Source organism: Rhinoderma darwinii, chromosome 1, assembly GCF_050947455.1.
Source record: "Rhinoderma darwinii isolate aRhiDar2 chromosome 1, aRhiDar2.hap1, whole genome shotgun sequence".
NCBI classification, from domain to species: domain Eukaryota; kingdom Metazoa; phylum Chordata; class Amphibia; order Anura; family Rhinodermatidae; genus Rhinoderma; species Rhinoderma darwinii.
In genome coordinates, this window is record NC_134687.1 from 8,134,145 (window position 1) to 8,151,997 (window position 17,853).

At 40.5% G+C, this 17,853-nt stretch overlaps 1 protein-coding gene across 4 annotated transcripts in view; it reads left to right on the forward strand.

The window, feature by feature from the left end:
* Positions 1-17,853, forward strand: part of DYSF (dysferlin) — a 317,692-nt gene that overhangs the window by 27,583 nt on the left and 272,256 nt on the right. For all 4 annotated transcript variants that reach the window (XM_075855618.1, XM_075855599.1, XM_075855606.1 and 1 more), the window contains exons 2-3: positions 5,234-5,289; positions 6,848-6,939. In XM_075855618.1, coding sequence (XP_075711733.1) covers positions 5,234-5,289; positions 6,848-6,939 — 148 coding nt within the window. The remainder of the gene's footprint in view (positions 1-5,233; positions 5,290-6,847; positions 6,940-17,853) is intronic.

The window sequence follows — 17,853 nt, forward strand, 5'->3', positions numbered from 1 at the left end:
TCACTATATACAGTATATTATTATGGACCAGTCATTATATACAGTATATTATTATGGACCAGTCACTATATACAGTATATTATTATGGACCAGTCACTATATACTGTATATTAATATAGACCAGTCACTATATACTGTATATTAATATAGACCAGTCACTACATACAGTATATGATTATGGACCAGTCACTATATACTGTATATTGATATGGACCAGTCACTATATACAGTTTATTATTATGGACCAGTCACTATATACAGTATATTATTATGGAGCAGTCACTATATACAGTATATTATTATGGAGCAGTCACTATATACAGTATATTATTATGGAGCAGTCACTATATACAGTATATTATTATGGAGCAGTCACTATATACAGTATATTATTATGGACCAGTCACTATATACAGTATATTATTATGGACCAGTCACTATATACAGTATATTATTATGGACCAGTCACTATATACAGTATATTATTATGGAGCAGTCACTATATACAGTATATTATTATGGAGCAGTCACAATATACAGTATATTATTATGGACCAGTCACAATATACAGTATATTATTATGGACCAGTCACTATATACAGTATATTATTATGGAGCAGTCACTATATACAGTATATTATTATGGACCAGTCACTATATGCAGTATATTATTATGGACCAGTCACTATATACAGTATATTATTATGGACCAGTCACTATATGCAGTATATTATCATGGACCAGTCACTATATACAGTATATTATTATGGACCAGTCACTATATACAGTATATTATTATGGACCAGTCACTATATACAGTATATTGATATGGACCAGTCACTATATACAGTTTATTATTATGGACCAGTCACTATATACAGTATATTATTATGGACCAGTCACTATATACAGTATATTATTATGGAGCAGTCACTATATACAGTATATTATTATGGACCAGTCACTATATACAGTATATTATTATGGACCAGTCACTATATACAGTATATTATTATGGACCAGTCACTATATACAGTATATTATTATGGAGCAGTCACTATATACAGTATATTATTATGGAGCAGTCACAATATACAGTATATTATTATGGACCAGTCACAATATACAGTATATTATTATGGACCAGTCACTATATACAGTATATTATTATGGAGCAGTCACTATATACAGTATATTATTATGGACCAGTCACTATATGCAGTATATTATCATGGACCAGTCACTATATACAGTATATTATTATGGAGCAGTCACTATATACAGTATATTATTATGGACCAGTCACTATATACAGTATATTATTATGGACCAGTCACAATATACAGTATATTATTATGGACCAGTCACTATATACAGTATATTATTATGGAGCAGTCACTATATACAGTATATTATTATGGACCAGTCACTATATGCAGTATATTATCATGGACCAGTCACTATATACAGTATATTATTATGGAGCAGTCACTATATACAGTATATTATTATGGACCAGTCACTATATACAGTATATTATTATGGACCAGTCACAATATACAGTATATTATTATGGACCAGTCACTATATACAGTATATTATTATGGAGCAGTCACTATATACAGTATATTATTATGGACCAGTCACTATATGCAGTATATTATCATGGACCAGTCACTATATACAGTATATTATTATGGAGCAGTCACTATATACAGTATATTATCATGGACCAGTCACTATATACAGTATATTATTATGGAGCAGTCACTATATACAGTATATTATTATGGACCAGTCACTATATACAGTATATTATTATGGACCAGTCACTATATACAGTATATTATTATGGACCAGTCACCATATACAGTATATTATTATGGACCAGTCACTATATACAGTATATTGATATGGACCAGTCACTATATACAGTTTATTATTATGGACCAGTCACTATATACAGTATATTATTATGGACCAGTCACTATATACAGTATATTATTATGGAGCAGTCACTATATACAGTATATTAATATGGACCAGTCACTATATGCAGTATATTATTATGGACCAGTCACTATATACAGTATATTATTATGGACCCGTCACTATATACAGTATATTATTATGGACCAGTCACTATATACAGTATATTATTATGGACCAGTCACTATATAACCTGAATGACCTGTTACTTCCATGGAGATCCAGTGGTTTCGTGTTGACCTCTCGTAATTCAGTGCTGTAGTCTTTGAAGATGATGACCTTGACTCCACAGTAGCCGGTGGCCGTCCGCAGTGATCCTGTCATCTAGTGGACTCTCCTGATAACCAGTGTCGTTCCTGAGGGTCCGGTGGTCTTATATGTATCCCTGGTCATCCAGTGGTTTAATAAGTTACATTGGGAATTTCCTGTATTCATTACATCATGACAAGCTTCTTTCTATTTTATAATAAACTTTGTGTATCAGTTCCAAACAGATTATTTGCTTGCTGTCAGTGAATAGAAATACTGATTGTTAGGTGGAGTTTAAACATGTGGAGCAGTTCAAAGCCGCATCACTACTGCATCTAAAAACTGGCAGAAATGTCTGTGGTTTCTGTTGCGGTTTTGTCACATTTGTTTTTTACATGAAGTTTTTGATGTTCCCATTTCCCCCATTGAAAAGTGTCCTGCAAAATTTGGGACTGTTGTCACGTATGGGATGCTCCATTGCGGCTGTATTATGGGGGTATTTGAGGGAAGCAATGCTTCTAGGCTTCTAGGGGAGTATACAGTTCCCCACAGAGACCATATATCCACGGGACCCTCATAATACAGACCTGTACCCGCCATACAGGGTCAGTGCGTGCCGCTTTGCCGTGTAAATGGGCTCTTAGACAGCAGTGGAAGAAGTTGTCTCTGGTAGAAGAGGCCGTGATCCCATGATAGTCCCACAATATTGGGGGACGCTGATCTCGTTCTTGCCTAGTCCTATGACGCTGCACAACATAAATCCAGCGCTTAAAGTGACTTTATTCCAGGAGGGTGTTTGGGATTCAGCCTCTGATTGGTCCCATATGATGCATCCACCCTGAGGGTCATTCATCAATGGGATTTTCCTTGGAAATGTAGGGTAATTGCACCAATGTGTTGGGATTCTTGGAGGAATATAACATCTCCACATGTTGTTATACCAGTGGTGGTGGTGGGGGGGGGGGGGGGTCATATATTTATATTATGACCCCCAAAGAGTAAACCACATTGCGCCACTCTGAACATTTTATAGGTTAAATCCACAGAGAAAGTTAAGCAATTTCTAACACTTTGCTTTCCTTACATTGTTTTGATCTCTACTCCAGTCACATTCAAAGCTGCACTCACACCTCTTGTGGCTTTCACTTGCACTGCTCTCTGCTGCATCGACTTCTGCTATGTACAGCGTTTTTCTGTATCAGTACAACGCCTGAAGTGCGTTCTGTATCTCCCCCTAAGTAAAACATTCTACGTACAGACCCTGAACCAGCAGGGACGGCAGCGAGATGTGAGGTCATGCAGCCTGCTATCTAAAAGAAAACTGGGAGAATTGTGAATGCAGCTTTGGATGTAACTGGAGTATACGGCATGATGTCAATGAAGATCAGCAGTAATGTTCAAGATCAGTAAAGCAAAGTATTGACTCAGCATTATGCGTAGATACGATCTATGGAGCCATGTCCGAAAGTGCGTCCCAGTGAACTCCAAAAACTGCATACAAACTGCATGTGTGACTGTAGCCCGAGGGTCCAGCGGAGGTCGCAGCGTTCCTACAACGCTGTAGTGTGATAGTTTCCCCTTAAAGACGCAGATGAAACAAAATAATTAATCCCAAAGGGAAGACAAGTATAAAGGAACATGTTAAACGTCTGGTCTTCATGGGCATTCAAGAGGAAATTCAGAACCAACCCCTCCCTGACCGAAACGTCCCCATCGTCAGAACCTCTGTAGGCTTAGAACCCTCCCAACCCACCATCTAAAAAAACAAACAAACTCTTAAATATCCCAACCCAATACACATCAACCCCCATGGTCTGGATCCCCCAACACTCATCAACTCCCATGATCTGGATATCCCCAACTCAAATACTCTCCAACCCCAATGTCCCCATCCCCCAACCCTAGTAGTCATCAACCCCCATGGTCTGGATCCCCCAACACTCATCAATCCCATTGTCCCGATCTCCCACAACCCCAGTACTCATCAACCCCCATGGTCTGGATCCCCTCAACTCAAATACTCTCCAACCCCATTGTCTCAATCCCCCCAACCCTAGCACTCATCAACTTCCATGGTCTGGATCCCCCCAACTCAAATACTCATCAACCCTATTGTCTCCATCCCCCAACCCTAGTAATCATCAACCCCCATGGTCTAGATCCCCCAACACTCATCAACCCCATTGTCTTGATCTCCCACAACCGCACTACTCATGAACCCCTGTGGTCTGGATCCCCCAACTCAAATAGTCATCAACCCCATTGTCTCCATCCCCCTCAACCCTAGTACTCATCCACCCCCGTGGTTTGGATCCCCCAACACTCATCAACCCCTGTGATCTGGGTCCCCCCAACACTCATCAACGCCCATGATCTGGATCCCCCCAACACTCATTATCTCCCATGGACTCGATCCCCCCAACACCAATACTCTTCAACCCACATGGTCTGGATCCCCCAACCCCAATACTCATTAATCCCCATGATCTGGACCACCACCTACTCATAAACTCTCTGTGCCCCTAAACCCCCAACCTCCCCCATACTTATAACCTCCCACATTCATAAACCCCATAATCATAAATCCCTCAACCTCCCCCATACTTCTAAACCTCCCATATTCAACCCCTTCCAAAATGCTCACACCCAATATGATACATATCATGCAGGGGGGCAACAAGTAACCATGGGGTCCGGCTGCAGAACTTTCCTCCACCACGAGTTTCGGACGTGGAAAGCTGATGATGAGTTTATCTCGATCGCCCCTGGACCTTTTCCGTTTTTTCTTTAAATATTCCACTACCTCCCCCATCATCCACAGGGATAACGTCATGCACCTCACTTCTGAGTGTAGGTGACCCCTGTATCTGCTGCGCTGCCTGCCACCCTGCTGGAGACATCTATGAACATTGAGCTATGTGTCCTCTTAAAGGAGAAGCGTCCAGTTCTCTGTGCATTGTGCTCAGGGTAACATTATGTCCTCTTTATTATTTAGGAATTAAGAAGAAAACCAAAGTCATCAAGAATAACCAGAACCCCATCTGGAATGAGGTGAGCAGCGCAGCGCGGTGTCAGGCGGAGCTGCTTTCCATATCCTTTGTATGTGGTGTAACAGGCGGCTGCTCCGCTCATGGCTGATTAATCAATCTCATTGTCCCGTATTCCGACTCTTCCTGTTGCTGACCGTCTTCTCGTGAAGGGGTTAAGTTGATTCTGCTGCAGCCAATAAATATACGTCCTTGAGTCATCTGTCGCGTTGCTTCATCTTCTGTGCAGCCGTTTCATAATTATTTCTGTTTCCGAGAAAACTGGGTGACGACCAATGCAACCGCCAACGGCTCCCGCACAGGTCGTCAACCGGCTTTCCCGTACTCCGTCATGGCGACTCTGCCGTGTTACACAAACACTGAAGCAGAGGCGTAGCTATAGGGGCAGCAGACGTAGCAGTCTCACCCGGGCCCACCTGCAAGAGGGGGCCCAACAGCCCCTCCGCCACATGAGAGGACACCAGTATTATAAATGGCACACGGTAGATACAAGACAGTATTACATATGGTAGTCCTAGATGCACCAGCCAGTATCACACATCATAAGCTCAGATACACCAGACAGTATCACACATCATAAGCTTAGATACATCAGGCAGTATTACACATGGTAGGCTTAGATACAACAGCTAAGCTGATAGTATCACACATGATAGACTTAGATACACCAGACATTATTATACATGGTAGGCTTACATACACCAGACAGTATTACACATAGCAGGCTTAGATACACTGGACAGTATTACATACGGTAATCTTAGACACACCAGCCAGTATCACACATTATAGGCTCAGATATACCGGACAGTATCACACATCATAGGCTTAGATACAACAGGCAGTATTGCACATGATAGGCTTAGATACAACAGCTAAGCTGATAGTATCACACATGCTAGGCTTAGATACACTAGACATGATCATACATGGAAGGCTTAGATACACCAGGCAGTATTACACATGGTAGGTTTAGATACACTGGACAGTATTGCATATGGTAGTCCTAGATGCACCAGCCAGTATCACACATCATACGCTCAGATCCACTAGACAGTATCACGCATCATTAGCTTAGATACATCAGGCAGTATTACACATGGTAGGCTTAGATACACTAGCTCAGGAGTACAGTATTGCACATCATAGGCTCAAGTACACCTAACAGTATCACACATGCTAGACTTAGAAACACCAGACATTATCATACATGAAAGGCTTAGATACACCAGACATTATCACACATGGTGGGCTTAGATGCACTGGACAGTATTACATATGGTAATCTCAGACACACCAGCCAGTATCACACATCATAGGCTCGGATACAACAGGCAGTATCACACATGGTAGGCTTAGATACACCAGACATTATAACACATGGTGGGCTTAGATACACTGGACAGTATCGCACATAGTAGGCTTAGATACACTGGACAGTATCACACATGATAGGCTTAGATATACTGGCTCACAGACCGTATCAGCACACTGTCCCTTGTATTGTGGATATGGAATGTGCGTGGATAACATGTAATCTTTCTTTGGTGTTTGTCCTTTAGGGCTTTGAATGGGACCTGAAAGGCGTTCCCCTGGACACCACTGCTGAGCTTCATGCGGTCGTCAAAGACCATGAGACGATGGGAAGGAACCGGTAATGTAAACCTTTGTAAAAACGTAGAAAATATTCAATAACAAGATCGGTCATCTATTGTTACATCATTGAGAAATACGTCCCATATATATTGTGTGTACATCAGGTTTAAAATAATCCGAGATAAATCATCATTAAGTGCATTAATATGCTCAAAGCAGCACAGAGAACTACAGGAAATAAGGCTGAAACTCAATGGATGTGTAGTAATGGCAAAGAGATGATAGAAATCAGGCTGTGATGACTTATGCGTGGTGGTTATTTTACAGAAGTGACACTGCCCCATTCGTTCTTTTTTTGTGAATTCATTGTCCACTTCCTCTTTTTTATTTTATATCTTCATATTTCTTAACTCTTGTGGTTTTCTGGAAAAACATGGAACACGAAGAGCTGTAAGATGTGTGCTGGTGAATAAGTAACTTGGTTATTCATTCCAACTCTACTCAAAAACATACTGATATAAGAAATGGTTATCACTACCGAAACAAATATCAATATATATTATAGTGCCCCCTATGTACAAAAAGATAACTACTATAATACTACCCCCTATATACAAGAATATAACTACTATAATACTGCCCCTATATACAAGATTATACCTACTATAATACTGCCCCTATATACAAGAATATAACTACTATAATACTGCTCCCTATATACAAGAATATAACTACTATAATACTGCTCCTATATACAAGAATATAACTACTATAACACTGCCCCTATATACAAGAATATAACTAATATAATACTGCACCGATATACAAGAATATAACTACTATAATACTACCCCCTATATACAAGAATATAACTACTATAATACTGCCCCCTATATACAAGAATATAACTACTATAATACTGCCCCCTATATACAAGTATATAACTACTATAATACTGCCCCCTATATACAAGAATATAACTACTATAATACTGACCCTATATACAAGAATATAACTACTATAATACTGCCCCTATATACAAGAATATAACTACTATAATACTGCTCCTATATACAAGAATATAACTACTATAATTATCTTTTTTATTTGAAAACTTGCAACAAATTATTACAATACCTTTGCAATACACTCATAACAGATAAAGAAAATAAACATTTGTCTCTTGATAACATCACAATCATTAAACAAACCATAATATATGAATATTGCGCCAGTATAGATTGTTTCAACTATTTTTCATGATATTATTCTTGACAGTATTACAGGAGAGTTCTTCTTTATTTGTGACTGGGCAGCATCGCGCACACCACAGAGGGTACACGGTCACCACATTTATGGCATATAGTGAACCTCTATGATATAAACGGAGTTCGGGGTAGAAGTCTCCATACAGCAGCTGAGAGTTTCACTGTCCCACTAGATGTGGTGACTGCAGGGACACAGCAGGGACATTACTCTGTAGATAAGTCTCTTGTATAAAGATGACATTGGTTTTGTCGTCAGACAGACGCTGGAATATCGCCTGCCGCCTGCTCCTATTCTTCACACTGTTCACATTAATAGAGGTGATTTTCAGCCTCATCCTGGTTACATGTCTTTCCTACTTTTTTTCCTTCTTCCACTGCTATGTCCTGTAACACCCCATCTTTTGGTGGACATTGGGGGGTCAGCATCTTCATCCTGAGGTTCGTTGTCTGGGTTGTGTGAGGAGACTTGCTCCATCTCTGCTTCTTCTTCCTGGTCATCTTCTCCCAGCGCACAGTAACGTCCCCCAGTTATCGCCAGCACTGGAGACTCCGGTGATTTCTTTGCAGCAGTGATTTTTTTCCTAGAAGAATCATCTGTTTTACTTCTCCTTTTAACCGTCTGAAATCCCTCCTCATCCATACTGGTTGCTGCGGCTGGATCAGCTGGTTCCTTACTGGTCGCTGCGGCTAGATCAGCTGGTTTTTTACTGGTTGCTGCGGCTAGATCAGCTGGTTTTTTACTGGTCGCTGCGGCTAGATCAGCTGTTTTTTTTCTGGCCGCTGCGGCTGGATCAGCTGGTTCTTTACTGGTCGCTGCGACTGGCTCAGCTGGTTCCTTACTGGTCGCTGCGGCTGGATCAGCTGGTTCCTTACTGGTCGCTGTGGCTGGATCAGCTGGTTCCTTACTGGTCGCTGCGGCTGGCTCAGCTGGCTCCTTACTGGTGTTGGGCAGATGTTTAGATGTTTTGGTGACAGAGTGACTGGATATTTTACTTTTAGCATGACCTCTATTTTCAGTGGCAGGTGACACTTGTGCAGCATCCACAGATGGGACATTCGTCTCTGGAGCAGGGTCTCTGGTACTTTGGCTCACATCATCGTTGGGACTTCCAGGTTCTGGGGTTGTATCTACACATATGGAGACATCCTCCTGGTCTTCCTCCATGGCTTCATTAAAGGTCTCCTCCTTATTATGTTCTGCATGCGGACACTCCCGGAATGTATGTCCAGGTCCTAAGCACAGGTTACAAATGACAGGTCCTGTACAATCGTCCTTCACATGCCCAAACTGACCACATAGTGAGCACTTAATACGGGAACAGTTGAATGGCAGGTGTCTGCCCCCACATCTATGGCACAGTCGCGGTTGACCAGGGTAGTAACATACGCCTCTCTCCGAGCCCAGGTAGAAGGAGTGCGGCAGATGTCTGGTCACTCCATTCTCCTGAACCAGCTGGATCTTGACAGAATATCCTCCATTCCAGATCTCCTCCTCATCATAGAGCTTTGTTGGCAGTCTCTTCACCTCACAATATCTGCTCAACCAGTGCTGCAAATCTGCCAGAGCCACCACCTCAGACTGGAACAGGACGGTGGCAGTGACTACCTGGGGTTTAGTCAGCGGGATGACATGTAGATGCTCCCACATCGCGTGCTCCTTTGTATCATTATAAATACTCCAGTATAAATCTAGACTATATTGCAGCTTGAAACTGATATCATAATTCCTGCTGGAGGGAACGTGGATCAGAGCGAACACCTCAGAAGCTTTAAACTTCATAAACTCCTTCAACAAAACGTTCCCAATGTAGAGTCTGGAGGGGAGGTTTTCCTCTGGTCCTGAGTACCTGATTCTGACCGCGTTCCTCCTCTGAGGTGTGGGGTTAGTCGGTCTTGTGACGCTGGAGAACAGTCTTCTGTACGGAGGTCTGTCAGCAGGTGGGTCAGGACTGGACCTCTCCTCAGCTGATTGTACTGCAGATCCTCCTGTGTCTGCTCCTGATCGCTGTGTAACCTGCACTCCATTCACTGACACTGCGGGCGGCTGAACCTCCAGAACAGGGTCTGCAATGTCCGCCTCAGCCTGTGCCGCTGGTTCATCAGATATCAGACTGTCAATCACCGCGCTGAGCGAGGTCTCACTTACAATGTCAGTATATGTGGCACTTGCTTGCTCACTCCCAGGAGTGCCACTCGCATTCACTTCATCTGTACTGCACATAGAGTCTACTGCAGTTAACCCCTCGTCAGCTGGCACACATTTCTCTGCAGCTTTAGCAGCATTTTTGTTGACTGATTGCACAGACCCCACACATGATGGGAGTTGTGAACCTCCAGCCACTGCACACTCATATCTTCCAGGGTTTCCCTGCTCCACAATATTATACACAGTCTTATAGTCAGTGTCTTTTTTTGCAATGATATTTTTTCTCTTCACAGTTTGGGCTCTGGTCTCCCTTTTGTTCTCAATTGCCCAGTTCTTTATTTTGGGTACTGTGCACGATTCTTTCTGCAATCTCTCCTTCAATATCACCAGCTCACAGATCATCACCTCCACCATCTCCATGCTGCAGGCCAAACTCCAGACTCTGGGCTTTCCCAGGATCATCAGCCCAGGACCCCTCCCCTCCACCTGGGTCAGAAGCCATGCATAGTCCTAACAGGGAGCTCACAAGCACACATCTATGGACAAGAATAGAACTACTATAATACTGCCCCCTGTATACAAGAATATAACTACTATAATACTGCCCCTATATACAAGAATATAACTACTATAATACTGCTCCTATATTCAAGAATATAACTACTATAATACTGCTCCTATATACAAGAATATAGCTACTATAATACTGCCCCCTATATACAAGAATATAACTACTATAATACTGCCCCTATATACAAGAATATAACTACTATAATACTGCTCCTATATACAAGAATATAACTACTATAATATTGCCCCTATATACAAGAATATAACTACTATAATACTGCCCCCTATATACAAGAATATAACTACTATAATACGGCCCCTATATACAAGAATATAACTACTATAATACTGCCCCCTATATATAAGAATATAACTACTATAATACTGCCCCTATATACAAGAATATAACTACTATAATACTGTCCCCTATATACAAGAATATAACTACTATAATACTGCCCCCTATATACAAGAAAATAACTACTATAATACTGCCCCTATATACAAGAATATAACTACTATAATACTGCCCCTATATACAAGAATATAACTACTATAATACTGCTCCCTATATACAAGAATATAACTACTATAATTATCTTTTTTTTATCTGAAAACTTGCAACAAAATATTACAATACCTTTGCAATACACTCATAACAGATAAAGAAAATAAACATTTGTCTCTTAATAATATCACAATCATTAAACAAACCATAATATATGAATATTGCTCCAGTATAGATTGTTTCAACTATTTTTCATTATATTATTCTAGACAGTATTACAGGAGAGTTCTTCTTTATTGGTGACCGGGCAGCATCGCGCACACCACAGAGGGTACACGGTCACCACATTTATGACATATAGTGAACCTCTATGATATAAAACGGAGTTCGGGGTAGAAGTCTCCATACAGCAGATGAGAGTTTCACTGTCCCACTAGATGCGGTGACTGCAGGGACACAGCAGGGACATTACTCTGTAGATAAGTCTCTTATATAAAGATGACATTGGTTGTGTCGTCAGACAGACGCTGGAATATCGCCTGCCCCTATTCTTCACACTGTTCACATTAATAGGAGGCAATTTTCAGCCTCATCCTGGTTACATGTCTTTCCTACTTTTTTTTCCTTCTTCCACTGCTATGTCCAGTTACACCCCATCTTTTGGTGGACATTGGGGGGTCATCGTCTTCATCCTGAGGTTCGTCATCTGGGTTGTGTGAGGAGACTTGCTCCATCTCTGCTTCTTCTTCCTGGTCATCTTCCCCCAGCGCACAGTAACGTCCCCCAGTTATCGCCAGCACTGGAGACTCCGGTGATTTCTTTGCAGCAGTGATTTTTTTCCTAGAAGAATCATCTGTTTTACTTCTCCTTTTAACCGTCTGAAATCCCTCCTCATCCATACTGGTTGCTGCGGCTGGATCAGCTGCTTTTTTACTGGTCGCTGCAGCTGGATCAGCTGGTTCTTTACTGGTTGCTGCTGCTGGATCAGCTGGTTTTTTACTGGTCGCTGCGGCTGGCCCAGCTGGTTTTTTACTGGTCGCTGCGGCTAGATCAGCTGGTTTTTTACTGGTCGCTGCGGCTAGATCTGCTGTTTTTTTACTGGCCGCTGCGGCCGGATCAGCTGGTTCTTTACTGGTCGCTGCGGCTGAATCAGCTGGTTTTTTACTGGTCGCTGCGGCTGGATCAGCTGGTTCCTTACTGGTGTCGGGCAGATGTTTGGTGACAGAGTGACTGGATATTTTACTTTTAGCATGACCTCTATTTTCAGTGGCTGGTGACACTTGTGCAGCATCCACAGATGGTACATTCGTCTCTGGAGCAGGGTCTCTGGTACTTTGGCTCACATCCTCGCTTGGGCTTCCAGGTTCTGGGGTTGTATCTACACATATGGAGACATCCTCCTGCTCTTCCTCCATGGCTTCTTTAAAGGTCTCCTCCTTATTATGTTCTGCATGCGGACACTCCCGGAATGTATGTCCAGGTCCTAAGCACAGGTTACAAATGACAGGTCCTGTACAATCGTCCTTCACATGCCCAAACTGACCACATAGTGAGCACTTAATACGGGAACAGTTGAATGCCAGGTGTCTGCCCCCACATCTATGGCACCGTCGCGGTTGACCAGGGTAGTAACATACGCCTCTCTCCGAGCCCAGGTAGAAGGAGTGCGGCAGATGTCTGGTCACTCCATTCTCCTGAACCAGCTGGATCTTGACAGAATATCCTCCATTCCAGATCTCCTCCTCATCATAGAGCTTTGTTGGCAGTCTCTTCGCCTCACAATATCTGCTCAACCAGTGCTGCAGATCTGCCAGAGCCACCACCTCAGACTGGAACAGGACGGTGGCAGTGACTACCTGGGGTTTAGTCAGCTGGATGACATGTAGATGCTCCCACATTGCGTGCTCCTTTGTATCGTTATAAATACTCCAGAATAAGTCTAGACTATACTGCAGCTTAAAACTGATGTCATAATTCCTGCTGGAGGGAACGTGGATCAGAGCGAACACCTCAGAAGCTTTAAACTTCATAAACTCCTTCAACAAAACTTTCCCAATGTAGAGTCTGGAGGGGAGGTTTTCCTCTGGTCCTGAGTACCGGATTCTGACCGCGTTCCTCCTCTGAGGTGTGGGGTTAGTCGGTCTTGTAACGCTGGAGAACAGTCTCCTGTACTGAGGTCTGTCAGCAGGTGGGTCAGGACTGGACCTCTCCTCAGCTGATTGTACTGCAGATCCTCCTGTGTCTGCTCCTGATCGCTGTGTAACCTGCACTCCATTCACTGACACTGCGGACGGCTGAACCTCCAGAACAGGGTCTGCAATGTCCGCCTCAGCCTGTGCCGCTGGTTCATCCGATATCAGACTGTCAATCACCGCGCTTAGCGAGGTCTCACTTACAATGTCAGTATATGCGGCACTTTCTTGCTCACTCCCAGGAGTGCCACTCGCATTCACTTCATCAGTACTGCACATAGAGTCTACTGCAGTTAACCCCTCGTCAGCTGGCACACATTTCTCTGCAGCTTTAGCAGCATTTGTGTTGGCTGATTGCACAGACCCCACACATGATGAGAGATGTGATCCTCCAGCCACTGCACACTCATATCTTCCAGGATTTCCCTGCTCCACAATATTATACACAGTCTTATAGTCAGTGTCTTTTTTTGCAATGATATTTTTTCTCTTCACAGTTTGGGCTCTGGTCTCCCTTTTGTTCTCAATTGCCCAGTTCTTTATTTTGGGACTGTGCATGATTCTTTCTGCAATCTCTCCTTCAATATCACCAGCTCACGTGTGCAAACATCCAGACACTCACATTTCATCAGCTTTGCCTTTGGATCAGTCTCTTGGTTAATTTCAGTTCTCAATTTGCGAACTTGCATTTCCATTTTAAAGATATTTTTCTTTGTCATTTTTGTGCACAATTCACCAACATCATGAGATTCAGTTGACTCACCAGCCACCATTTCCAGATCTTCACCTCCACCATCTCCATGCTGCAGGCCAAACTCCAGACTCTGGGCTTTCCCAGGATCATCAGCCCAGGACCCCTCCCCTCCACCTGGGTCAGAAGCCATGCATAGTCCTAACAGGGAGCTCACAAGCACACGTCTATCCTCTCCTATGGACAAGAATAGAACTACTATAACACTGCCCCCTATATACAAGGATATAACTACTATAATACTGCCCCTATATGCAAGAATATAACTACTATAATACTGCTCCTATATACAAGAATATAACTACTATAATACTGCCCCCTGTATACAAGAATATAACTACTATAATACTGCTCCTATATACAAAAATATAACTACTATAATACTGCCCCCTATATACAAGAATATAACTAGTATAATACTGCCCCTATATACAAGAATATAACTACTATAATACTGCCCCCTATATACAAGAATATAACTGCTATTATACTGCTCCTGTAAACAAGAATATCACTACTATAATACTGCCCCTATATACAAGAATATAACTACTATAATACTGCCCCTATATACAAGAATAGAACTACTATAATACTGCCTCCTATATACAGGAATATAACTACTATAATACTGCCCCCTATATACAAGAATATAACTACTATAATACTGCTCCTATATACAAGAATATAACTACTATAATACTGCTCCTATATACAAGAATATCACTACTATAATACTGTCCCCTATATACAAGAATATAACTACTATAATACTGCTCCTATATACAAGAATATAACTACTATAATACTGCCCCCTATATACAAGAATATAACTACTATAATACTGCCCCCCATATACAAGAATATAACTACTATAATACTGACCCTATATACAAGAATATAACTACTATAATACTGCCCCCCTATATACAAGAATATAACTACTGTAATACTGCTCCTATATACAAGAATATAACTACTATAATACTGCCCCTATATACAAGAATATAGCTACTATAATACTGCCCCCCTATATACAAGAATATAACTACTATAATACTGTCCCTATATACAAGAATATAAGAACTATAATACTGCCCCCTATATACAAGGATATAACTACTATAATACTGCCCCTATATACAAGAATATAACGGCTATAATACTGCCCCCTATATACAAGAATATAACTACTATAATACTGCTCCTGTATATAAGAATATAACTACTATATTACTGCACCCTATATACAAGAATATAACTACTATAATACTGCCCCCTATATACAAGAATATAACTATTATAATACTGCCCCTATATACAAGAATATAACTACTATAATACTGCCCCTATATACAAGAATATAAGAACTATAATACTGCCCCCTATATACAAGGATATAACTACTATAATACTGCCCCTATATACAAGAATATAACGGCTATAATACTGCCCCCTATATACAAGAATATAACTACTATAATACTGCTCCTGTATATAAGAATATAACTACTATATTACTGCACCCTATATACAAGAATATAACTACTATAATACTGCCCCCTATATACAAGAATATAACTATTATAATACTGCCCCTATATACAAGAATATAACTACTATAATACTGCCCCTATATACAAGAATATAAGAACTATAATACTGCCCCCTATATACAAGGATATAACTACTATAATACTGCCCCCCATATACAAGAATATAACTACTATAATACTGACCCTATATACAAGAATATAACTACTATAATACTGCCCCCCTATATACAAGAATATAACTACTGTAATACTGCTCCTATATACAAGAATATAACTACTATAATACTGCCCCTATATACAAGAATATAACTACTATAATACTGCCCCCTATATACAAGAATATAACTACTATAATACTGCCCCTATATACAAGAATATAACTACTATAATACTGCCTCCTTATATTCAAGAATATAACTACTATAATACTGCCCCTATATACAAGAATATAACTACTATAATACTGCCCCTATATACAAGAATATAACTACTATAATACTGCCCCTATATACAAGAATATAACTACTATAACACTGCCCCCTATATAGAAGAATATAACTACTATAATACTGCCCCTTATATACAAGAATATAACTACTATAATACTGCTCCCTATATACAAGAATATAACTACTATAGTACTGCCTCCTATATACAAGAATATAACTACTATAATACTGCTCCCTATATACAAGAATATAACTACTATAATACTGCCCCCTATATACAAGAATATAACTACTATAATACTGCCCCCCTATATACAAGAATATAACTACTATAATACTGCCCCTTATATACAAGAATATAACTACTATAATACTGCTCCTATATACAAGAATATAACTACTATAACACTGCCCCCTATATAGAAGAATATAACTACTATAATACTGCCCCTTATATACAAGAATATAACTACTATAATACTGCTCCCTATATACAAGAATATAACTACTATAATACTGCTCCTATATACAAGAATATAACTACTATAATACTGCCCCCCTATATACAAGAATATAACTACTATAATACTGCTCCTATATACAAGAATATAACTACTATTATACTGTTCCCATATACAAGAATATAACTACTATAATACTGCTCCCAATATACAAGAATATAACTACTATAATACTGCCTCCTATATACAAGAATATAACTACTATAATACTGCTCCTATATACAAGAATATAACTACTATAATACTGCCCCCTATGTAGAAGAATATAACTACTATAATACTGCCCCTATATACAAGAATATAACTACTATAATACTGCTTCTATATACAAGAATATAACTACTATAATACTGCCCCCTATGTAGAAGAATATGTATGGCCTAGAAAATAAGGATTTGTGGAAAAAATAACCCGAAAATGTACTTAAAAATATGAATTTATCCATTAGTCAAGACTTTATTCTAAGATCTATGACCGCAGAAAAAGTAGAGTGGACTATATAGCAAAAAAATATAAATGGGATGGACTACTCTCCTGGTTCTCATTTAAAGGAACCCTGCAGGCAAAACTGATACACTGTGTAATGACTTGTGTAGGACCTGAGGGGGCGGATCATGACACATGGATTCTCTCTTTGGTGTTCTTTGAGGCCGTGCACTAGGCATTACACAGTGTATCAGTTTTGCACGGTGTTCCTTTAAGCCACCACACAACCCATGCTTATGTACTTCCCTTTCTAGCCTTTGTACAAGAGCAGGATTGCATAACCTTATGCTCCTACTCCTTCCTCTGATTTCCATATTGCTGTGCAAAAGTTCACACCACCATTGGAGAAGTAGATTTTGACCAGTTTAACATATTTTCGGTCCCAAATATTATGTTTATCCCGACTGCTCCCGTGTTTATCGTCTCTTGTGATACCTCTTATTGGCCGCTGGTTTGGTTGCTTGTCTGAACTCGTTATGTTATGGTCACAATTCCTCGAAGGACTTCCCGATATCAAGAGCCTTC